Raw genomic sequence first — 24,769 nt, forward strand, 5'->3', positions numbered from 1 at the left:
TAGTTAATAACATACGATATGGAGAAAATACATGTTCAAATACATACGATTATAATTTGATTATGGTTGAGTAAGACATTAAAATTTTCGGCATACAAATGGAATCGGAAAAGTATGAATGCAGATATATTCATGTGTAATACGTTTTCCAGTTAAATTTCGGGACCAAAAATTCAGCTATGTATTATTTTTCTACTCTTATGCCAGAGAAAAGTTTATATATGATATTTATATTCATCAGAGTAATTAATCATTAACTCATTTTTGCAATATTTTGGATAAATTCTGCAATCAGGAACCTTTGACTGATTTGCAATGAGCCTGATGTCTACATTTGCTCTGTTACATGAACTTTGTAAGGAAACTTTATATATAATTTATATTTCCCTTTGCTGTTTCACTTCTTGGCTCCTCCCAATGATCTCGAAAGCCATTCCACAACTCGTGATCACTAAAATACATCATGCAGCTATGTGAAAATTATATACTATAATTACATGTATGTAATTGTAGAGAGAGAGAGAGGAGCTTGAGTCCTTGTGTCTTTGGGCGGACAGGAGTGTAGAGACAGACTACTTCACATCCTCGGGGTCGATTGGCACTTCTTCTTCCCCATTGTAGATGTTCATGGCTTTATCCATCTATTAGTTGGAGGAGTGCAATTTTTTCCATAGGTCACCACTCCAGTAAGAGAATATGGGTTTACGGTTGCGGTGAGGGAATGAGAGAATATGTAGACTGAAAGATAACACAGTTATTTAGGCGATTCAATGTTTGAACAGAATGCAATTGACAATAGAGTTAGGAAGCCGGGGGCAATCTAAATTTCATATTAGATGACCATTTCTTAGACAGTAGATGAATAGCTGAGTATTATACGATTGGAGACAAAAAGACATAAATTATGATCTTTTTGTGTTGGGCAGAAAACGGGCAATATTTACAATTCATACATACGCTTACAATAAACGTATGTACCAACTAGGGATGCAATTCATGTAACATATATGTCAGTCCCTTTTGATTCAGATGTTTCTTTTTTTTAAACAAATCTTAGCAGTAATATATGGTCACTTTAAGATCGACTTTCAAATGCCATATCTTCTTATGTTAAGTAATTTGACTTATTAGAGGTAAAATGAATTGCACACCGATTTTTAATATTTATATATGAAACCTAGTGATTCTCTGGTGTTTACTTCCAGGTGGAGATTTGGCCGCTGATGTTACTCTTTTGTCTGGTCAGCCAGTGAAGGACTCTTCAACGCTAGAGAGTATTCTTAAGAAACCGCACATCCAATATCACGTTCTTGATAAACATGGCTTTGGAAATGAACTCCTGTCTAGGGTGGAGAAAGAATGTGTGGAGATTGATATCAAGTACGAGGGCTTTATTGTGCGCCAGCAGAACCAACTCCAACAGGTTAAAAATCAATATAATCATCAACATTAATGAGTCAAATTAGTTATTACTTCTAATATATGGTCGTGATATGTTTTTTTATTTTTGATTTTATTTTTACCTTTCTGTTTTGAACATGTCAGTGTGCAATCAACGATACTGTGTGAATCACATATGCATTTGGAATGTCATATTTTATTTGACATTCATGGGTGTGGTTTATTCATTGAGCATTTCACAGATATGATTATTGAAACATGTCTCATTTTTCAGTTTTTGTCCTTGATTCTCTTGTAGATGGTTCACCAGCAACATAGACCACTCCCAAAAGATTTGGATTACTATGCGATGACAAATTTGTCCCTTGAAGCACGTGAGAAGCTGTCCAAGGTAAGTAGGACAAATTTATTTTTGATTTTTTTTTTTTTTTCTTCAGTAAATGTTGTTGGAATCAAAAGAATTAATTGAAGGATTAGTGTATCATGGTGACACTGTGTGTGAGAGAGAGAGAGAGTGTGTCAGGATGACACTAACTCTGTGTGTGTGTGTGTGAGAGAGAGAGAGATAGAGAGAGAGAGATACTTTCCTGAATGCTTGATGTCATCATTTCAAGACGGGGACGTTGGGCCTCTTACGGGCTGGATTGTGGCGACTTTACGGGTGCATGATACCACATTGCCTGGGTGTGGAAAGGAGAAGTATGTATGTGCTATTGTTATATCCAAATGGCATAAGGCCTTTTGGGTAAAACCCAAGAGCAAAATCGTGTGGGCTCGGGCCTAAAGCGGACAATATCATACCATGTGGTGGAGTAGGCTATTACAAATGGTATCAGAGCCGGAACCCGGCCGAATGTGTGGCAACGAGGACGTTGACCCCTACAAGGGGGTAATCGTGGCAAACTTGTGGGTGTGAGGCACTGTATGGCTACCAGGTAGGCTACGAATGCACAATCCCACATTGCCTGGGTAAAGTGAAGGTGAAGTCCTTAGTATGAGGCCATTTGGGGTAAAACCCAAAAACAAAATTGTGCGGGCTCGAGCCAAAAGCAAACAATATCGTACCATTTGGTGGAGTAAGCTATTACAAATGGTACCAAAGCCTGACCCAGCCGGAATTGCGCCGACATGGATGTTGGGCCTCTTTGGAGAGGGGGGGTTGGTTTGTGCCGACCTTGTGGGCAGTTTGAGGCACTAGCAAGCTACCATGTTGGCAGGATCCCACATTGCTTGGGTGTGGAAAGGGGAAGTATATATGTCCTAGTGCTATCTCCAAATGGTATGAGGCCTTTTGGGTAAAATCCATGAGCAAAATCATGAGGGTTTGAGCCCAAAGTGGACAATATCATACCATGTTGTGGAGTGGGTTGTTATAAGTGCTATCAGAGCCGAAAGTGGTCAACAAGGATGTTGGCCCCTTTGGGTTGTGTGTGTAGGGGGGGGGGGGGCACTGGCAGGCTACGGGTGCACAATCTCGCATCCCTTGGGAACGGTGAAGGTGAAGAGCTTAAATGTACTAGTGCTATTTCCAAATGGTACGAGGCATTTTGGGGTAAAACACAAGAACAAAACCACGTCGGCTTAGGCCTAAAGCGGACAATTTCATACCATGTGGTGGAGTGGGCTGTTACATGACCCGTATTACATAAAATAATACACTTAGTTAATATATGCTTAATTAGTTAAAATATCTGTCAATTGTTTGTTGAAAAAGAAAAAATAGCTTTAAGATGTTCATAAGTTATGGTTGGTCTTATGTTTGTATTTTGTTTGATTGTTATAAGCTGTCACATTGAACTTCCAAATTTTATTGCCTGAGTCATCTATAATTTATGTTCTAATAATGAATATAGGCATATCTAATTAATTAATAGAATTATTCAGTGTAGAATTTTCTCCGTGATGACAAAAATCCCCTTGAGCCATTGTGCAAAAGGAAGATCTTATATATCATGATCATTTCATCGAATAACATATTACATTCAACACAATGCATAAACTTTGCTGAGTTGAGAAGAGCAAGAGACCTCTAAATTTTATTTCAACTTTGCATGTCTCCTTGAATTTGGATGGCCTTGCTACATTGCATTCTGATGCATAATTCATCATCTTAAATGAAACTATTTTGATAAATGGCAACCATCTCAAGCATGATGCTAAAAATTTTCAATTTTGTAATTGAAGGGCAAGCCTAGTGCCCGAAACTCCCGTCATTGGTCTAGGAAGGTTTAGATGTTTGCAGCCTCACCTCCGCATTCAGTGATGCTATTTCCAGTTTTGAACCCGAGTCTCCAAGTCACAATGAAGCAACCTTATTGTTGCGTTAAGGCCCGCCCCCTGAATTTCACAATGAAGCATTGAAGCAACCTTCTTGTGTGTAGGGAACATAAAAATTGATCACAGCCCAAGATATATTAATTTTCCTACTCATCCATTCAAAATGTTAGATCTCTAGACCAAATGCTATATAGAAAGTGGACAGAGCCATTTAAACTCAAGGGGACTGCAAACAAGGCATTGATGATTGAACCTAGGACTTCAAATCCAGGGCCAACTACTGTTATTGGCCAAAACATATCATGTGTTTTCCTTGTCTATTCTCTCAATAAATTTATTATATGGGTTCTTATTAAATCAACAGAAAAAACAACGACGACAATAACAACAACAATAACAATAATCTAAGATAATGAACTTAAACACATTGAAATATGGGACAATTCTATTTTTGACAAGTTATTTTGGCATAATTCAAAACACAACAAACATCAAAAACTATTGGGTGAAAAAGTCACTTAAAAGTAACTAGCAATACATTAATATCTACTCTTTTGGTCCAAAGTGTCCTCAGCAGCTTTTGTAATAAATTCCTTTTTTCTAGAGAGAAATAGATCCCAATTAAGTTAACTGTACCCCTCTTTCTATCTCTCCACCATCCCCTCCACCACCATCGCCACTGCCACTCCATCTCTCTCTGCCGCCCCTTATCTCCACCATCATCTCTATCTCTAGACGCTCTCTCTCTTTTCCAGCTCTCCCACCACATATTTTTCTTAATTTCTACTAAAACATCGTGAGATTTATTATATACAAAACATGCATATATATATATATATGCATGTTTATTCAGTATAACACTACAAACCCAGTTTTACGCAAAACCACCACTGACCAGTGGAATTGGAAGGGAAAACAATCACTTCAATTACAACTAAACTCAACAATTTCCTTTGACCCTTCACTTCTATCGTCAATTAAACTCAACAATTTCCTATTTATCTCTCTCAATTGATCAAGATATAGGGTTAGGGAGTTATTCTGGTATATGATCAAGTTCTTTTTGTTTTTTGGCTTTTTGAAATTGAGGATCACAGATGGAGGTGGGAGATGGTGGATGGAGAAGAGATAATCGGTGGTTGGCTGTCTCACCACCGCCTACCACTGTAGTGACATTGAATGAGACCTCTGGTGGCCGCCACCACTGTGTTGTTGGTAGGATTTTTGATTGCTTGAAATCATTTGCTTCGACCCAAAATTGTAATGGAAACAGATAAATTCTTGTTGGAGAAGCAGACTTCATAAATCTATGTGAAGGACAGATTAATTCTATCCGGACTTCATAAATCTGTGTGAAGACCCATTTTTTGGCCTCTTTGAAGGCTTAGAGGTCCTTTGTGGCCTTGTGTATTTCTTTTGGGTTCCGCTACCCTTTTGAGCACTTTTATACAATTTTACTTATCAAAAATAAATAAATAAATAAATAAATCTGTGTGAAGACCAAATTGATGTATATAAGCAATTGAAGGGGTTATCAGTTATCACTACTCCTAAACTAATTTAAGAAGTGCATGTGCTCTGCCTAAAGGCCAACTCAACTCACTAGAAGTCAAAAAATAAAAAATAAAAGGCAGTGCACAGATGTGCTTGGATACTGCCCACTAGTTACGGTAGAAGTTAAAATAAAAAACCTTACCGGTGCACTGGTGCACTCAAAACTCTTTTTCTTTTTTTCTTTTTGGTAGTAAAAGTGTCACAGTTGTGAAGTACAAGTGGTGGAGTTGTGAAGTAAAATTGTCACGTTCGTGTACTAAGGGTCTGTTTGGCTAGTGTTTTTGATTCGTGTTTTTTGTTTTTGCTAGTGTACTGTAACGAAGCAAAGGCGCGAAACATGTGTGATAATATTTGTTGTGCTTTTGAATAGTACCGAAGCGCTTCCAAAATTAAGGTCAAAATCGGAAGCATCAAAATGATGCTTTTGTTTGTAGCAAAGCACGGTTCATAATTTATTTTTATTTTTTATTTTTTCCTAAAATAACATTTTTAACTAACCATTCAAATTTTCAAACCTGCAACTTTTTTTACCAAACATGCTTTCATGTTTTTGCTTCTAAAAATCTTGTAACTGCTAGAATGTTTATATATATATATATATATATATATATATATATATACTTATGTTGGGTCATTATATAATTACATATAGTTGGTAGGGCCCTTGTGTTATTAGGTTAGTCTTGTATCTTTATATAAGCCTATTGTCACGGGCTTAGAGTTTCAGCACCACTCTAGCTGCTCCCGTGCGGCACCAAGACGTTGCTTCCACTCTCGCAAGTACTTGGTCAGCCTAACTCCCGTGCACACCTTAGCCAACACACTCCCCTCGTGCGCTTACTAGTGTTGTAGTTGCCTTCGCTCTCTCCTCACTTGGCTTGCACACTCATACACAACTAAGGCACTTAAGTTGGCAAGGAAAGAACACTTCTATTACTTCAAAGAATGCTTTGTACAAGGCTAACACTCAAGCTCTCTACAAGGCTCTCATGACTCACTCTAGGACTTGTTCCCTACAAAATGAAGTCCTACCTCTATTTATAGGCATCCCCATCCTTAATGGACGGCTAGGATGCATTCTAACCAACGGTGGAGATTGATTATCTAGAATCTTCTCCCACCTTCTTCACACTTCCATATTTATCTACTAGTATCTACAACATTCTAGAATTCTCCATACTACTCCACACAACTCTGGAGAACTCTAGAACCTTCCACACACTTCTACACATTTCTACACATATCTAGAATCTTCCACACAACTCTAGACTACTCCGGAAGACTCTAGAAACTCCATTTGCCATGCAGTTGCCATACAGCGTCCTCCTCAGCGTCTGCGTGTCGCCTGCGTGGCACAACCTCTATAGGCGGGGCGTGATATTCTCCCCCACCCATTTTTGTGACGCCCTCGTCACGGTTTCTTCAGCTGACCCAGCCTCTCGCAGGTCATCAGCACTTGCGCATATGTCCTTGGCCCAAACGTACGAGCGCCCTTCGGGAGATGTGAAGTCCTCACGAGCTCCATCGTGTTAACTGCCACCTCTGGACTCTCCTTCCTACCCATGAGCGGCACCATGCATGCGGCCTTGCCTTCTTCACCTCCAAGTATCATCAATGCACCAAGGCATGGTAGTGGTGCGGCATTGTTCCTGTCCATGAACTCCAGCCCCAGCACCATGTCATGGTCGTCCATCTCCGCAACTTGGAAGTCGGCCTTGCCCTTCCATCCTTGCATGCATAGCTCCACCTCTTTGCACACTCTACTCACGCGTGCCTCCTCGGAGTTGACGGCCTTGATCCATCCCTCCGTCTTGCGCATCTCCAAGCCAAGTCGTTGCGCCTCTTCTGGGGTAATGAAGTTGTGTGTGGCGCCCTTGTCCACCAACGCTTGCATGGCTTTGCCACCAACCTGCGCATCCACATAGCGCACCCCAGCTACCTTCTTTGCCTTGCCCTCCTTCTTGGTGTCATGCGCCATGCTATTCAGCATCTGCATAGCCCCCATGCACCTATCTTCATCGCTGCCCGCATCGTCCACCTTGCCCTTGCCCTTGCCCTTATCCTTCATAAGGGCGCTCATGGTCTTCTTGTTGGGGCAATGTCGCAATATGTGCGGCCCTTCACACAAGTAGCACTTCGGCTCCCACTTGCCCTTATCGCGGCGCTCCCCTTTGCCACTAGCCTTAGACCTCTCTCCATGGTCCTTGCCCTTATCATGGCGTGGGCGTCTCTCTTCATCGCTGTGCTCATCATCACTTGACTTGGGCGAGCCCCTTTTCTTGAAGTGACGGTCTCCCCCACCTTTGCCGTGGTCCCTCCTGGGAGACGTGGCCCTCTTGTCATCGCGCCTAAAGTCTTCAAGGCGCTCCGCTATAGCCATTGCGGATGCCAAGTCTCTAGGCTCCCTCCTCAGCTCTGTGGCTACCCAAGACTGCAACCCATCAATGAACAAGCACACGCGTTGCCGCTCCGGCATCTCTAGGATCTCCAGCATCAAGTTGGAGTACTCCTTCACATACTCCCTTATGCTGCCCTTCTGCTTCAGGCGCCTTAGGTTGATCATGGCGAGGTCCTCAACGCACTCGGGATAGAACTACCTCTTGAGCTGCCTCTTGAACTCCTCCTATGTGTCAACTACTCTTGCGCCTCTACCGGTGAAGCGCTGCCTCCACCATAGAGCGGCAGTGTCCGTGAGGTACATGGTGCCTGTCTGCACCTTCTCCTCATCATCCTCAATCTCCATGCACTCGAAGTACCGCTCCATGTGCCAGAAGAAGTTATCAATCTGGCGCGCATTCCTTGCCCCATCATACTCCTTGGGCTCTGGCGCTTTCTTCTTCCTTGGCTTCACCATGACCTCGCGCGCCTGGGAGAACTCCTTCTTGCACTCGGCAATCTCCACGCGCAAGTCGTCTACCAGATCATGCAAGTCCCTTTCCTTCTTTTGTGCCTTGTTAGCGATGCCATCAATCAGCTCGTAGAGCTCTGCCATCTTTCTCTTGAGCCTATTAAACTTGGTCTCCGTGTAGACCAAGTGTGTGGCAAGCTTTTCCTCCAAGCTCTGCTCCAAGACGTGGACTTGGTGGTCTCCTCCGCTAGCCATGTCTACTCCAACAAAGCTCCCTTGACGAACCTGCTCTGATACTAACTGTCACGAGCTTAGAGTTTCAGCACCACTCTAGCTGCTCCCGTGCGGCACCAAGACGTTGCTTCCACTCTCGCAAGTACTTGGTCAGCCTAACTCCCGTGCACACCTTAGGCAACACACTCCCCTCGTGCGCTTACTAGTGTTGTAGTTGCCTTCGCCTTCTCCTCACTTGGCTTGCACACTCACACACAACTAAGGCACTTAAGTTGGCAAGGAAAAAACACTTCTATTACTTTAAAGAATGCTTTGTACAAGGCTAACACTCAAGCTCTCTACAAGGCTCTCAAGACTCACTCTAGGACTTGTTCCCTACAAAATGAAGTCCTACCTCTATTTATAGGCATCCCCATCCCTAATGGACGGCTAGGATGCATTCTAACCAACGGTGGAGATTGATTATCTAGAATCTTCTCCCACCCTCTTCACACTTCCATATTTATCTACTAGTATCTACAACATTCTAGAATTCTCCATACTACTCCACACAACTCTGGAGAACTCTAGAACCTTCCACACACTTCTACACATTTCTACACATATCTAGAATCTTTTACACAACTCTAGACTACTCCGGAAGACTCTAGAAACTCCACTTGCCATGCAGTTGCCATACAGCGTCCTCCTCAGCATCTGCGTGTCGCCTGCGTGGCACAACCTCCATAGGCGGGGCGTGACACTATGTAGGCTTAGGGTTAAATAATATATATGATATATAGATGTCTGCACTCTCTCTCTCTCTTTCTCTATCTCATGATTTTGAACATGGTATCAGAGCAATACGAATACATGGGTGTGGGATACTGTAATTGTGTTGTTCTTGTATAAGATCGGAATCACAATTTTGGTGTTGGTATCTTTACCTCGTTCGTCGTCGCTGGTAGGATTAAGAGCTCCTCGTTCGTTGTCGTCAGATCTGAAGCCTCGTTCATCGTCGTCATTGCCACTTTGGTTGTCAGCGAGCTTGCCGACATCTACCATCGTTATTTGCAGAGGTTCTGATTCGGTGCGGTCGCTGCTTATTGATCCGGCTGTTGCTTGTGACTGGGTCGCCGTCGCCTCCGCTGTGTTGTTCCCTGGTGTTTGTGAAGTTGTGAAGAAGAAGAACCGTGTTTGGCTAAATGATTATGTATTCCAACCCTGGTTTACTAAAATCGGGATAGCAGAGATCCGACCCGTTTGCTTAGATCCTACCCGTTTGCCCAGGTCTGGACTGTTTGCTTAGATCCGACCCGTTTGCCCAGATCTGGACCGTTTGCTTAGATCCGGCCCGTTTGCCCAGATCTGGACCGTTTGTGTGACGGCCCAAGTTTTTCAACCCGGTGCATCAGTGATGAACTGAAAGTTGATCTGATAACGGATTCGAAATGCGGAAGCAAAAGATAAAACCAAAGTCTACAGAGATATAAATTATCCCCAAGACACCAATGTGACCTTCCATGAAGTCACGGAACTCAAATGAAACGAAAGCGGAAACAGAGGTCAAAATGGGCAAAATCCATTAACCAAGGGGCAAAATGGTCAATTCACAATTAAGAAGAGAAACTTGACTCTAAACAAGTCAAACAAGGTGAAGACAACCTAATCTAGTCATTTCACAACATTCCAAGAGGTTCCAAGAACATTGGACAAGAATCCTACAAAATGCCCTTTCCCGGTTTAAGTAAAAACTGACCCTACTTTACTAAAACATGAATAACTCCCACTGTGATTGGAATCTGAGAATGGCATAGGTACCATTGGAAAGCTGACTCAAAATCCTTGAGTTTAGACTCAAGAATTACCCCATTTGGGTTAGAAATGAAGGAGATATGGCCGTTTAAAGTCGGAACAACAGTGCTGAAACAAAACTGAAGAGTGCTGTGTATGGAAGCTATTTAGGTCGACTGAAATAGCCATTTCAGTCGACCGAAATGACCAAAAACTCTCCTAAAATCCTGAAGGTGAAGAAAAATCACTTCGATCGACCGAAATGAACCATCGGTCGACCGAAATGGACCTGAAACTCGAATTTGGCTACTGGAATTGGACTTTTACTGTTCAATTGAAAACCAAAGAGCATTGGTCGACCGAAACAGGTTAAAAATGTGAAAATGAACCTGCTATGCACCAACATGAAGAGGAAGCCCCTAAGCTTTATTTGAATCCCTCATGGTATGATCAAATTGAATTGTATGCAAGTGTGTGATGATGTGAGCATACACGCAAGTGTAATATGACATTTTAAACATATTAGAATGGCCTGCGGCCTCATTATATCACATTTAGAAGATTTGACATGCCAAACCTCGAAGTTAGAAAAATTACAATTCAAAGGCAAAACTTAGAATTTAAATGCATACACTTGAACTTAAAAGCTTGTAGCCCTTGGCCTCATGTCATACATATCAATTAGGTTCCAAATAGTGTATCCAAGTACACTTTACATGTTATAAGACAAAAATGACAAAATTGCACCTAACTAAGTATTTCAACGCTAAAAGTGAAACTTAAACATGCTAACATTTGCATGTGAACAAGAATGCTTTAAAAGAAATTTCAAATCTCTAAACCACCCAAGGCAAGTGCAATCTCCAAATCTTGAATCCTATACCTGAACAAATCCCCCAGTAACTTCGGGGTGAGTAAACAAGTTTACTCGTAGAGAATGAGCATGCATCGACTCGATTTCTTACAGATTTTTAGCCTATCATGAAATAGTTCAAAAGGGTCATACCACCTAACGTCTATGTCAAAGGTGAGACTCAGGGAGCATCCTAAGCTACCTTAACACATCCTTTATGCAATTTCAACAACATAGGTGCATGCTATACTAAGCATCAAGACATAGATTCTCAAAGTTACCATCTTGAAATCTAAAATGCAATAACAACTAAATATAACAATTTAGTACAATTAGAATTTCTAAAACCACACATCAATACATAGATTCTCTAAGTTATCAACTTGAAATCTAAAAGTGTGAAAACAACTAAATATAACAATTTAGTATGGATGTACTTAACAACATCAAATCGCCAATAGCCAAAACCACAAGTCACAATTAAACATGATTGTCAACTTGGAATTAAATGCGAAATCAAATAGTGGAAGACTTGGACATCACGTCTCGGACTAAACCAAGAACAAAATGGTTATTCCGGGCATTAACCCGCTGGGAAGATCACCCTAGTGCGCACTATCTCAATTGGGGAGAACTCATACCTCCTGCACTAGAGCTAAACTCTAGCCAAGTCACTTGTAATAACAATGTCCCAAGATTCCAAAATAAACCAAATAAGTTCACAACTTATACATAATTTATATAATGCATGAAAACACATTCCATGCACAAGTAGGTTGAAACCACACAATCCATGCCTTAGAGTTTCAATTCTAAAATGACATACATAATGTCAATTACAAAGTGTGCAAATCATTACACAAGGCAATAATATATTCCATAAAGAAAACATGTTCTCATGAGTATAAATATAACAACAATGTTATCCAATGCTCAAAACACAACTATGTGAATACACAAAAGTTCAAATCCATGATTTATACATAGAAACAACTTCTACAACAAAATTAAATCCATGGAACAACAAGATAGAATTTAATCAAATAAAAATAATTAAATTCTCTAGATTTCAAATCATTTCCAAATGGCCTCAATTTAATGTATGCTAAAGGACATAGCATGGTCATTATATATATTCATTCAAAATCCTAATTAGACCAATGGAACCATAAAAATAGATTTTAATTAATTCTCTTAATTAAAGTCTCTAGATTTTCAAACTCATCCAAATGTTCTCAAATTAAAGTATGTTAAAGAACATGCCAAAACTTAATTTAATAGTATATCACAAGTTAATTTCATGCAAGGCACATCCATGAGAATTAAACTTTCACAAAGATAATTATTAAATAAAAAGTGCAATTCTTATTCAAATTATCCTAATTTAATATATGTTAACAAACACATAAAAACTTAATTTCCTATCATGCCACAATTTAATTCTAAGTTGAATACCATCATGAGAATTAAACCTTAACCATAGAAAATAATTAAATTCAATTCTAGATTATGAACAAAAGCATGTATACAAGTTGTATAAGCATCAAAAACACGCAAGACAACAAAATATGAAATTGTAACACCCCCTACCTCCATTTGAGATGAAATCTCAAATCCCCACCAAAACGAAACCGCTCCGAATCCGACGTAACTTCTAGGTTTTGTCGGAGACAACACGATGAACATAACCCCCAAGGAAGCCCCATCAAAATCACAACTTGAGTTCAAACCCGAACTCAAGAAATGGCCAAAAACGGATTCTAATAAGGGAGAAAGGTAGAGCATGGCAAGGAGAGCATAAAATACTGAGGCACTACACCTTTTTACCTAAGGGAAGTGGCCGGAAAAGAAGAGAGAAGGGTGGCAGCCCCTTGGCTGCCATGGCTGCCGGCCAAGAGAGAGGAGAGAGAAAAAAATCTGATTTTTCTTCTTAAGACCTCCTATTTATAGAAAAACCCTTAAAGTGTCCCGCACGAGCCCCGCCGGGTCCGGAAAAGTGGAATTTGAGCAGACGCGCTCAAATGGCAAAACATTGTGAACGAAAAAGAACCGAAATGAGAAAAGATGAACAATGGAACGAACGGCGTCAAAAACCGAGTCCCGACCAGAAAGATATGCCCAGAACAAGTTTGGCGGCAACCGTGGCCAGAAACCCTGAAACTGGAGAAAAACAACGAGAAGGAAATTCTATGAGTACGCGACTTGATGAAAAGTGAAAATGAATCATGTACGAGGATCTAGGCTCAAAGCAAGGCATTTAGCAACAACTTTCATTAATTGCACAATGGCCCCTTCAGAAAGTGAAAACTGCACAACTGGCCCAGAATGGAAATATCTTCCAAAAATATTTTCTTAAAAACCCCTGAAATAAAATATCTTCAAAAGATATTTACGAAAAACACCCCAAGAAATGGAAATGTTTCTGAAGAACTGTGCATCCATGCCCCTATAGACACCGGGAGCAATCAGAGTACTTTTTGCAAAAATAAAAATACGTATTTCGTGAAAACCACTTAGAATAAAGATACGTGAAGTCAAAAACCAACTCCAAGCACAAGAAGTGAGATTATGCCAACAAAGTGACAAACGGGGAAAAGACAGAATAGGGAAAAGGACGAAAAGTGAATAGTGTCCGAAAAATGAAAATATGGAAATGACTCGGTCCTCAAAGGAAGTTGTCAATTCAAAGAAAAGAGTCTCAGAAACTATTTCTGAACACTCGAGACGACACTAAGTGACGAGAAACTGAACTCAGAAAGGAAAAGATCAACGGAAAAAAAATATCCGTGAAAATCTAAGAAAAAGGAAAGGAAGAAAATGACCGGGTCATTACAGTTTGCCTAGATTCGGCCTATTTGTTTTGGTGGGTTCAACAAGTCGTCCAATTCAGATTTGCTTTCTCCCACATCAAGTTTTAATTCTCCCATGACTTATGTTAAACTCAATGGGAACAATTACATATTGTGGGCTAAATCGTTTGCCATTTTTCTCAAAGGTAAAGGTCTTGGTAGTCATCTAACTAAAGATGAACTAAAGGACATTGATGCTTCTTTTGATGCATGGGAAAAGGAAGATGCTCAGATTATCTCTGTGATGTTAACCAATATTGAACCCCAAATCAGTTCAACTTTACTTTATTTGGATATTGCCAAGGAGATATGGGAGAGGTTGAAGCAACTGTATTTTGGGACAGGTAATATCACCCGTGTTTATGAGCTTTGTAAGCAGTACTTCAATCTTGAACAGGGTAATCACAGTATAGAATAGTATTATTCAAAAGTTATGGTAGTATGTGAGGAGTTAAATATGTATCAGCCCAGTACTTCTGATGTTCGAAGTATGTAACAACAACGCGAGGACTTTAATGTTGTTCGTTTTCTTACTGGTTTGTCGTCAACATATGAGCCTCTTCGTGCGCAGATTATGGGCAGTCCCAACTTCCATCTCTTGCTGATGTGTTTTCTCGACTTCAGCGCGCTACACTTGCAAGTGGCAACTCAAATTTGAATAATGGGCAGAGTGGTGAGCGTTTAGCATTGCTAGTTTCAAAGGGTGAACATACTGCTTACTGTGAAAGTCGTGGGGGACATTCCACACGTGGTGGTTGTGATTCACGGGGAGGACGTGGCCGTGGCAGGGAATCACGAAAATGTACTCATTGTGGCTTGTCTAATCATACTGTGAATTTTTTATGGGACCTTCATGGCAAACCATCTAGTTATGCAAATCAAGTTTCCTCTAAGAATGATGTTTCTTCTGGATCTCACCACGTAGCTGAATCAGATACGGTCACTGTTCCACGCGATGAGTATACTCAGTTTTTGTCTTATCAGCAAGCATCTAATTCGTCTTCCACGGCTACCTTTGCCCAGTCAGGTATTGCACCCACATGTCTATTGTCTTCCACTCGCAGTCCTTAGATTATAGACACTGGAGCATCCAAACATATGACTGGATGTTCTTCTATTCTATCTGACTTTAATTATGTACCTCCTTCTCAAAGTGTTACTCTTGCTAATGGTTCAACCACTAAAGTTTCAGGTTTGGGGACAACTCAACTTAGTGATTCCTCAGTTTCCCTTTAATTTAATGTCTATATCAGTAAGTTTACTAAATCTCTCCAGTGCTCTGTTACATTTTATCCTACTTGTGTGTTTCAGGATCTCAACACGAAGAAGAAGATTGGAACAGGGCATGAAGCTGGTAGCTTATATTACTTTGATTTTGCACCTTATCATATGGCTCTTCAGTCTTCTCTGTCTCCATTCCAGTGGCACTGTCGTCTTGGTCACCCCTCACTTCAAGTTTTGCAGCGTCAAGTTTTTAGTCTTAGTCATTTGAAGTCCTTGTCATGTGAAGTTTGTCAACTTAGCAAGCACCATCGCGTGTCTTTCATGTTTAAGGTTAATAATCGTGTCTCTAGTCCTTTTCATTTGGTTCATTTAGATGTATGGGTCCAATAAAGCATTCTTCAATCAATAAATTTCATTATTTTGTGACATTTGTGGATGATTATTCTCGCCTAACTTGGTTATTTCTAATAAAAGATCGTTCGGAGTTATTTTTAATTTGTCAAAATTTCGAAAAGAAATCAAAACTCAGTTTGGATGCCCAATTCATGTTCTACGTTCTGATAATGCTAAGGAATATTCTTCAGCCCCCTTTAATACATATCTGAGTGATAAAGGAATTATTCATCAAAATTCATGTGTTTATACTCCTCAACAAAATGGAGTTGCAGAACTTAAGAATTGACACCTATTAGAAGTTACTTATGCTCTTTTGTTTCACATGCGTATGCCTAAACGTTTTAGGGTGATGCTGTTCTTACTGCCTGTCATCTTATTAACTGTATGCCATCCTCTGTATTAGATGGCAAATCTCCCCATTCTATTTTATTTCCTGATTCTCCCTTGTTTTCTCTTACTCCTAGAGTTTTTGGATGTGTATGTTATGTCCACAATCTTGGTCCTGGTTTTGATAAACTAGACCCACGTGCCACAAAGTGTGTATTTCTTGGATACTCTAGTTTTCATAAAGGTTATCGCTGCTATAGTCCTGTTTCTCAACGGTACTTTATTAGCGCTGATGTAACTTTTTGTGAGTCCACCCCATATTTTTCAGATACTGATTCACTTCTTGATATCACTCTTGAGTCGCCTCTTCCTGAGGTTCCTCTTCCCTCACTTTCTCTTCAACCTAAATCTCCTTCGACTGCCCCGTTACAGGTGTACTCGAAGACCGAAGCTGTCTGCTGTCATGCCTCCTCAGTCGTCTTCAGAGTCTTTGGATCCAACACCATCTGCTGTGTCTGATTCCTTGCCTATTGCACTTCGTAAAGGTACTCGATCTTGTGTCACTAATCATCCCATTGCCCATTATGTCTCTTATAATTCCTTATCGCCATTCTTCTCATGTTTTTCATCTCAGTTGCCTACCACATTTGTTCCTAAGACTGTGCAAGCTGCTTTGTCTGATTCGGGATGGAGGAAAGCAATGCAAGATGAAATGGATGCTTTGCATCAGAATGGCACGTGGGATCTTGTTCTATTACCTCCAGGTGCTAAACCTGTTGGTTGTCGTTGGGTATATATACTGTGAAGTATATTCCAGATGGCTCCGTTGAGCGTTTAAAAGCACGTCTTGTTGCCAAAGGTTATACCCAGACTTATGGTGTTGACTATGATGAGACGTTTGCCCCTGTTGCTAAGATTTCTTCTATTCGTGTTTTGATTTCTCTTGCTGCTAATCGACATTGGCCTCTGTTTCAGTTAGACGTTAAAAAAGCCTTTTTGCATGGTGACTTAGCAGAAGATGTTTATATGGAGCAACCACCTGGGTTTGTTGCTCAGGGGGAGTATCGTCACACTGTTTGTCGCCTTAAAAAAGCCCTGTATGGATTGAAACAATCTCCACGGGCTTGATTTGGAAAATTCTCTGAGGCGGCATTAAATTTGGATTTAACAGATGTCAGACCGATCATTCGGTATTTAACCAGCGCACTAAAGCTGGCTTCATTTTTCTTGTGGTGTATGTAGATGATATTGTGATAACAGGTGATGATTTTGAAGGCATTGCTAAGTTGAAGTTGTTTCTGCAACATCGATTCCACACTAGAGACTTGGGAAAACTTAGGTATTTCTTGGGTATTGAAGTTGCTAGATCCAAGAAGGGTATAAGTTTATCTCAACGAAAATATGTGTTAGGCTTATTAAAAGAAACATGTATGTTGGGTGGTCGTCCGGTTGATGCTCCTATAGATTCAAATGCAAAACTTGTGTCTGATGAGGGTGATTTATTTAATGACCCGGGCAGATTTTGTCACCTTGTTGGGAAATTAATTTATCTCACTATCACTCAACCTGATATTTCATATGCAGTTAGTGTTGTAAGTCAGTTCATAGGAGCTCTTAGAATGCCACATTGGATTGTTGTTCTTCGAATTATTCGATATCTCAAGCAAGCTCCAAGTTTTGGGTTACTATATAAATTAAATGATCATCTCAAGGTGGAAGGTTTTACAGATGCTGACTAGGCTGGTTCTCCTTCAGATAAGAGATCTACTACAGGATACTGCACATTTGTAGGAGGAAATCTTGTTACATGGAGAAGTAAAAAGCAAACGGTGGTAGCTCGATCTAGTGCTGAAGCTGAGTACAGGGCAATGGCCCATACCACTAGTGAGTTGACATGGATACAGCATTTTCTAAAAGAACTTGGGTTGACAGTTAAAGCTCCTACTCCGTTCTGTGATAATCAAGCAGCAGTTCACATTGCATCAAATCTTGTGTTTCATGAGAGGACCAAGCCTATTGAAGTTGATTGTCACTTTATTCGAGAAAAAATATTACGTGGGAGCATCTCTACTCCATTCGTGAAGTTTGAAGATCAATTAGCTGATATGTTTACCAAAGCATTGGGTCATAATTAGTTAAGGACTATCTGTTCCAAGCTAGGATTATTTGATATATATTCTCTAGCTTGAGGGGGAGTGTTAGAATGTTTATATATATATATATATACACACACACACACACTTATGTTGGGTCATTATGTAATTACATATAGTTGGTAGGGCCCTTGTGTTATTAGGTTAGTCTTGTATCTTTATATAAGCCTATGTAGGCTTAGGGTTAAGCAATATATATGATATACAGATGTCTGCACTCTCTCTCTATCTCATGATTTTGAATAGTAACAAATTTACGTTACCAAACAAGCTTCTAAATAGTGTTTAACACACTCTAAAAGCAAAAACATTACTTCTGCTTCGAATCAAAGTAAAAGCACAAAGCAACTGTGGCTGCCAAACAGGCCTAAAGTGCCACATCTTGTAAAAGTGAAAGAAAATTATGGAATTCACTTTAATACTATATTTCGAGGTCCATTCACAAGTTTTGGCATACTCTCTGTGCTAAATGAGCATTCAAATCAAGGCAAAGGTTACCAATTTTTTTTAGCAATTCTTGTGCACTAAAAAGTGTTACTTATTGTAAAAATGAAAGAAAATCGTTGGAATTACTTTAATAATGCACCAGTACGGATAAGTATGCACTGGTGCACTGACAACATTTTTGCTAATTCTTTTGTATGATTGAGTGAGGACCTGTGGAACAGACGTGGTGATCAGTTGGACCTGATTAAGTAAAATCTCCTTTGTTTTGATTGCCCTCCTCCTTGCAAATTGTTTTTACATTACATAAAGTAGCTTGCTTACTTAGTGCTTGCGCTAAGGATCTAATTAGAATCAAACTTGGATTTAAATAGCTGGAGTGCAAGTGTACTCCTTGATCTTTATTTAAGGCGGATTAAGCCAAAAAAGAATTTTTTTTTTTTTTTTTTTTTTTTCAGTCTCAATGTCCTTGTTGAGAGTCGCTCTGTGAGACGTCCAGGACTTGGCCTTTGAAGCGTAACTCTCAGCCTATTCCTAGCTTGCTTCCCTCGCTCTCAGGTTGGCCTTTGTACTCGACTAATTAGTATAGTATTCCACTCGTGCAGTGGGTGTATGGGCTAGCCCATGGTGCCATTAGCTATGAGCCTATGATATACTCACCTTCGTCTTTAGTAGGTTCATCTACAACATCTGGTGGTGCCCTCGTGGGCGTTTTCCTCTCTGGGTTGGTCTGGTCTAATCGAAGTCAACTGACTCACATGGAATATGGGGATACGGATAAAGAGAGAAAGAGGAGAGAGAAGGTAGTGTTAATATCACCCAATGAGGTTTCTTGGTTAAAAAGTGCTTCTTGGACTGGTAAAATATTAGAATCCTCCTTTTTTTTTTTTTTTAATACAAGTAAGAACTGGGTGTCCGCTTGTACACGTGCTTTATGTCTTAGTTTTGCAGTATAACACTGCAAAGATATGGATATCGACCACTTAGCTGTTTTATTCTCACTTTATTTATTTTTTATTTTTCCAGGTCAGGCCTCAAACAGTTGGTCAGGCCAGCAGAGTTGGTGGAGTTAGCCCTGCTGACATAACTGCCCTCCTTATCGTTTTGGAAACCAACAGAAGGAAAGCCCAGGAGCTAAAGAGGCACCAAATGCTGACTTCTATCATGGAAGATACCAACCAACCCATGTCTGAATTAGCACCTCTTACAGAGACATTCAGCTCCTAAATGTTATACTGGGTCACTGGTTTTATCCCGTTTATCAGATAAGCCTCTTTCCTGTCACAAATGTTTCAAAGAAGATTTTAGAGAAGAGGGGATAATCGTCTGAGAGCTTTTACTGTCTTGAGACCATTTCAGAAGCTCTAGTGTTAATCCCATCAAGATTTAAGGCACTTGACCATAATACTGTCTGAAATTTCTTGCCTTTCTTTCACCTGCCGCAGAACCTAGAAAAGATTGATCCTGATAATCCTTTTACAAGAAGGAAAACAAAGGTTGGGAAGCAGAATATATTGCAAGGTCAAATGCTTGTACTAGTCATCTAACCAGGCCAATTTTTCACTGTTGTTCTTTGTAAATATTTCAATAATAGTGATTTTTTGGGGATTCTTTGCAGTCTTTGTTTTTTGTTTCGTTTTGTTCATTGAACTCTACAAAAAGTATTCTTGCGTTTCATTTGTTTTTCTTAATGAAAGAAATGGAACAACCACCCTTTAAGAGTGGAGTGCAAGTGTAAATTTTAAGACAATTTGGAGTGAATGAATTTTCAGGTCAGTTTCATTTAATTTTTGAAGAAAAAAATAAATAGAAAGTGCAATTTTAATATCATTTTCCTTCTCTGTTTTCATTTTTATTATTTTTTTAAAATTTATAATTGTTGTTTTCATCTATATTTTCTTTTCATTTGGTGGGGGTGAGGGATAGTTTCTGAAGGCAAACCGCCTCAGCTACAGTAGCATATTTAGCTAGGAAGGGGTTAAACACAATAAACCTTGATGATATTTCCCAAGGGTTCATGAAAGACCGCACCACCCCCACCTAATGATGATGACGCTGCAAAAGAAGCGTCCACATTACTGCATGCTAAAATTCCCAAAATAGAGAGACAGCTCGATTCGCAATTTGACAATAATCCCACCGCCTCCCTATTGAAAACCAATGCATTTTCTTGATTTCCAAAGTGACCAATAACCAGACAGCCTATTTTTTAAAGAAAGGTCAGGGTTTGAGTGTTTTCATGGAAGCATATGCGTGTGAGTAATAACTAAAAAAAATAAACATGTGAGTAATAACTAAAAAAAATAAAATCAGGTTGAAAAGATAAAAATCAAAGCGGAATGGAAACAATTTCCAAAAAGCAATTGATGTAGGACAAGAGAAATAGATGGAACGGTGGATTCACATCACGACCGCATCTAGGACAAATAGGATCAGCACCTATACTACTCGATTAACAAGGTTATGGTTCACTGCAATAGCATTTTTGTAGTATTTCCATAAAAAAAAAAAAAAAAAAATTTTGATTTTTTGCATTTTTTATTTGATTTAATAGCTTGAGAATAGGGTCATCAAAGATGGAGGGAATCCATTTTTTAATTTCAGCTCTGTTCCATGCATGCATTTGATGAAGACCAATTGGGGAGAGACCAACATTTTGTGAGAGTTGAGATATGGTCCAAAGATGTCCGGCTGGACCATTCTGTCCAATCCCAAAACTCTGACAACAATGTTATAGGCATCGCTATGCTTAAGGCCTTAAATCCTCAGTGCAAGTAGAGCCAGCAACGTATTCCTACATTGCAAAACACCATTATCAATGACCTTGATCATGAATCCCAAGCCTGATAAGCAAAACAGCGTCTCCAAAATCATAGATATCATCCTGAAATAGATCAACTACTAGACTACTCATTGTAATCAAACATCGGATCAAAATCCCTATCACAGATAACTAAATCCTCGAAAAACAAGTCCATCGTGTGGCACACACATCAAAATCCCGACTATCAAGGTCACAAAATGAATCTCTCGAAACCGTGCTTGGCAACACCAAGCTAAATCAAAATTCCTCAATTTTCATCGATCTATAAACAACTACTAGAACTACGATTCCTCAAAACCACGCCTAGTTATAACTAAGACGAGAAAACTCCACAAACAAGCCATATCCAACAGCAATCCTCCAAAAACTCTCCTAAGAGTCAACCACTTCTAGGTCTTCAAAACCAAAGCAAGTCTCCAAAATACATCCTCAAAAGAGCCTCGAGCTCACCTCACGAATCAAACAAATCCTCAATGATATGGACACAAGTCCCCGTAAATGATCTCACACCAATCCACTCACTCTGAGCACCACAACCCGACAACAACCACGGTAAAACTCCCCAAGGGAAGACACGAAAGAAAGGGAACCACCAGTTCTAAGGACAACATCACGACTCTGTCTTTGAAACAAAAGACAACAAGGTTCACCCCCTACATGGAAGTAAGTCGACCAAAATCAACTAAATCCTTACCAAGGACTCAAGACAACAATGGTGATCCTCACGGACCAACCAACGCCAAGATTGTGCACAATGTAATGAAGAGAAGAGACTCACTCCTTGTGAAATCCCTTACTCGAACCAAGAAAGAAGGAGAAAACCCTATTCTCCCACAAGTGTCAACATGACAAATACGAAAAGGGAACAAAAAGGGATAACTAACATGGAAGTCATGCAAATAATAAGGAAATGCAACAACTATGAAGGCGAATCTACTCACATAGATGAAATCAAGGGTATATGCAGCACGTCTCCACGTAAGCACAAAATCATGTCACTAAAGTACAGTACCAACATAGCATCTCTAAGCATATAAAGAAGGCATGCTAATGCCACACAACAAGAAAGCAAATGTGGACACACCTCCACCTACTCATGCATCATAATATCCTACATCATACTACTAACATGGTAATAAATGAAACTGCAGAAAACAAAAATAATGCAATAATGAACTCTATAGACATCATGTCCAAGAGTGTCCAGGTAAAAGGAAAGGCCAGTCCTAGCCATAAACTGACTCCAAAAACCACTGCGACAACAACCTATCTCAAAACAAACATGAGCCCTTACCACAATAGTAAGACTCTAACAATCCATCTCCGAATCTAGAGGTGACACTACAAGTGACACTAACAGTGCAATGCTCTCTCTACCTAAGACATCAATCAATTGACTTGATCCCAAAAGCATCATCACGCAAGGATAACTCAAACAAAATGGTTACTCTAGCCATAAAATCAAACAATCAAATCGATCTCCTAAATCATCCCCAAAATGACCATCAATTACCGTCTCAACACTAGACACTCAAAACAAAACTCACATCATCGCCAACCAAAAGGACTACGCCTATCGGAACAAAAACCAACGCTGATTCCATCCAAACTGCGCTCGTAGCTAGCCAGTATGGTAACATGACAGTGCCATGCACCTGTCCACCAACGTACCTACCCACGAAATTGCAATCTCAGAGGAACAATCCCGAACAACCAAGGATCCTAAGAGGTCTATAACCTCATCATGGCCTAAAACCAACAAATCCACAATCGATCCAAAATCTCTAAGGCTACGCTTAACGACTCAACTCACAAGAGCCCAAACAAAAGGTGACTTTCCACCTATCCCAAGCCAACGTTAGGCCAACAATGACCTAAACTACCACAAAACTATGTGGACAATCACCAACAACCTCAAAGAAGAGTACCTAAACAAAACTAAACACACCAACCATCGCACTAAGTGCCAACTCACCAAGCAACTTAACCTTGACTCAAACATCCTGTGACTAATCCCAAGTCCAGTCAAATATGCAAAACAATCATGCATATACAAATCAAATCTAGTATACATCATATGTCATACTCTTTACCATAAAATCAAAATAGGCTAAACAAATAGCATACCACATATAGCACGTAAGCACATAAACATGTTATCAAACCAAAATATGTTATCATGAAGCATATAAACACATATACCATGGCAACACAAGCATGATATGCACCCAAAACCCGTCGTCCTAAGGTTTTCGAACCTATGAGCTCTGATACTACCTGTGACGACCTTGAATTTTTTTAACCTAGTGTGTCTTGTGATGACCCGAAGCAGATCCAGAATGCGGAACCAAAACGAAAACAAGTCTAAAGAGATGTACGTTATCCCTAGGACACAAGAATGGACTTTCAAAGAGTTTCGAGGCTCAACGGAAGAAAAACAAAGATAAGGGTATCAAAACCCTACCAAAAGAAGGACCAAGGGTAAAATGATCATTTTACCCTAAGAGGAAGGAATTTGACTTCCAACAAGTCAGATGAGATCAAAAACATCTAAAAACATCCTTTGGTAACTTCACATGAAGTCCTAAGGCCAAAGGAAGAGAAATCCCGAATGAACCCTATCCCGATTCGAACCAAATCCGACACCCTCTCACTAAAATGAGGATATCTTGAGCTAAGAAAAAAATATGAAGCTGAATTTGGTACCATTGGAAAGCTTATTTCGACGCGGTCAATTTAGACTCAAGAACAGACCAATTTGGAGTTAAAACGAAGAAGTTACGTCAGATTGAAGTCGGAAGTCCAAAACTGAAAACTCTGGAGGACTTGAACCGGTTTAGCATTCTTGAACTGGTTCAACATTCATGAACCGGTTCAACTTGGGCAGAACCCAAAAAATGTTGTAAAAATAGTAAAAATGCAGAAAAATGAGTTTGGAACGCGGTTTTTGAAGTCAAGATGACATTTTTTGGAAAAATGTCGTGAAGAAACTCCCCCTAAAATCACATTTTCTATGTGACAAAGTCAAGACCAGAAATTATTTCCCAAAGGAAATCCCTAAAATGCTCTTAAGCCAAAATTTTCAACAAAAATGTGAAATGAGTCCATAGAAGGCTCATTTCACCAATGAAAGGTTTTTTCACAGAAACGACCATACACATAGACGTAACATACCTATTAGGATGCGCTACAATAATCCATGACTTAAAAATACCGTCGATGCAAAATCCGACCCCCCAACGGCCAAAAAGGTGAAAATGAACTTAAAATGAAAATTTTGAAACTTAAAATCATAAAATGGTTTCAATTTACCGTTTGGCCCTTGGCTATACTTCATGCATGATTAATGTGACCCTATGAAAGAATGAAAATGGAATTCCCACACCCGATGCACCCATGGCGAAACATTAACTTAACAATTTTCAATATTTTCATAATATTTCATGAAGTCGAAAATTACATTGGAAAAAAAAAAATACATGTCATTGGCCTCCGGTCTCATCTCATACACGTCAAATACAATATCAAAGGTGTACTTATGTACACATTATATTTATAGAATCAAAGATACAAGTTTTGACAAATAATGCTACAAGTGGCATTTCAAGCCAA

The 24,769-nt window shown here is 39.8% G+C and overlaps 1 protein-coding gene across 3 annotated transcripts in view; it reads left to right on the top strand.

The window, feature by feature from the left end:
• LOC132303161 (uncharacterized) overlaps positions 1-20,094 on the top strand; it is an 87,723-nt gene extending 67,629 nt beyond the window's left edge. For 2 of the 3 annotated variants that reach the window (XM_059800307.1, XM_059800306.1), the window contains 3 exons: positions 1,206-1,423; positions 1,700-1,792; positions 15,101-15,439. In XM_059800307.1, the coding sequence (XP_059656290.1) occupies positions 1,206-1,423; positions 1,700-1,792; positions 15,101-15,403 (614 nt within the window). In that variant the 3' untranslated portion in view covers positions 15,404-15,439. Of the gene's footprint in view, positions 1-1,205; positions 1,424-1,699; positions 1,793-15,100; positions 15,440-19,359 lie in introns of those variants that run through there. The other variant, XM_059800308.1, reaches the window with a different exon arrangement.
• Positions 20,095-24,769: the final 4,675 nt, after the last annotated feature.

The sequence above is a fragment of the Cornus florida genome, unplaced genomic scaffold, assembly GCF_030987335.1.
Source record: "Cornus florida cultivar Cherokee Brave unplaced genomic scaffold, ASM3098733v1 CherokeeBrave_3.0.0_Hap2_Chr04, whole genome shotgun sequence".
In the NCBI taxonomy this organism is placed as follows: domain Eukaryota; kingdom Viridiplantae; phylum Streptophyta; class Magnoliopsida; order Cornales; family Cornaceae; genus Cornus; species Cornus florida.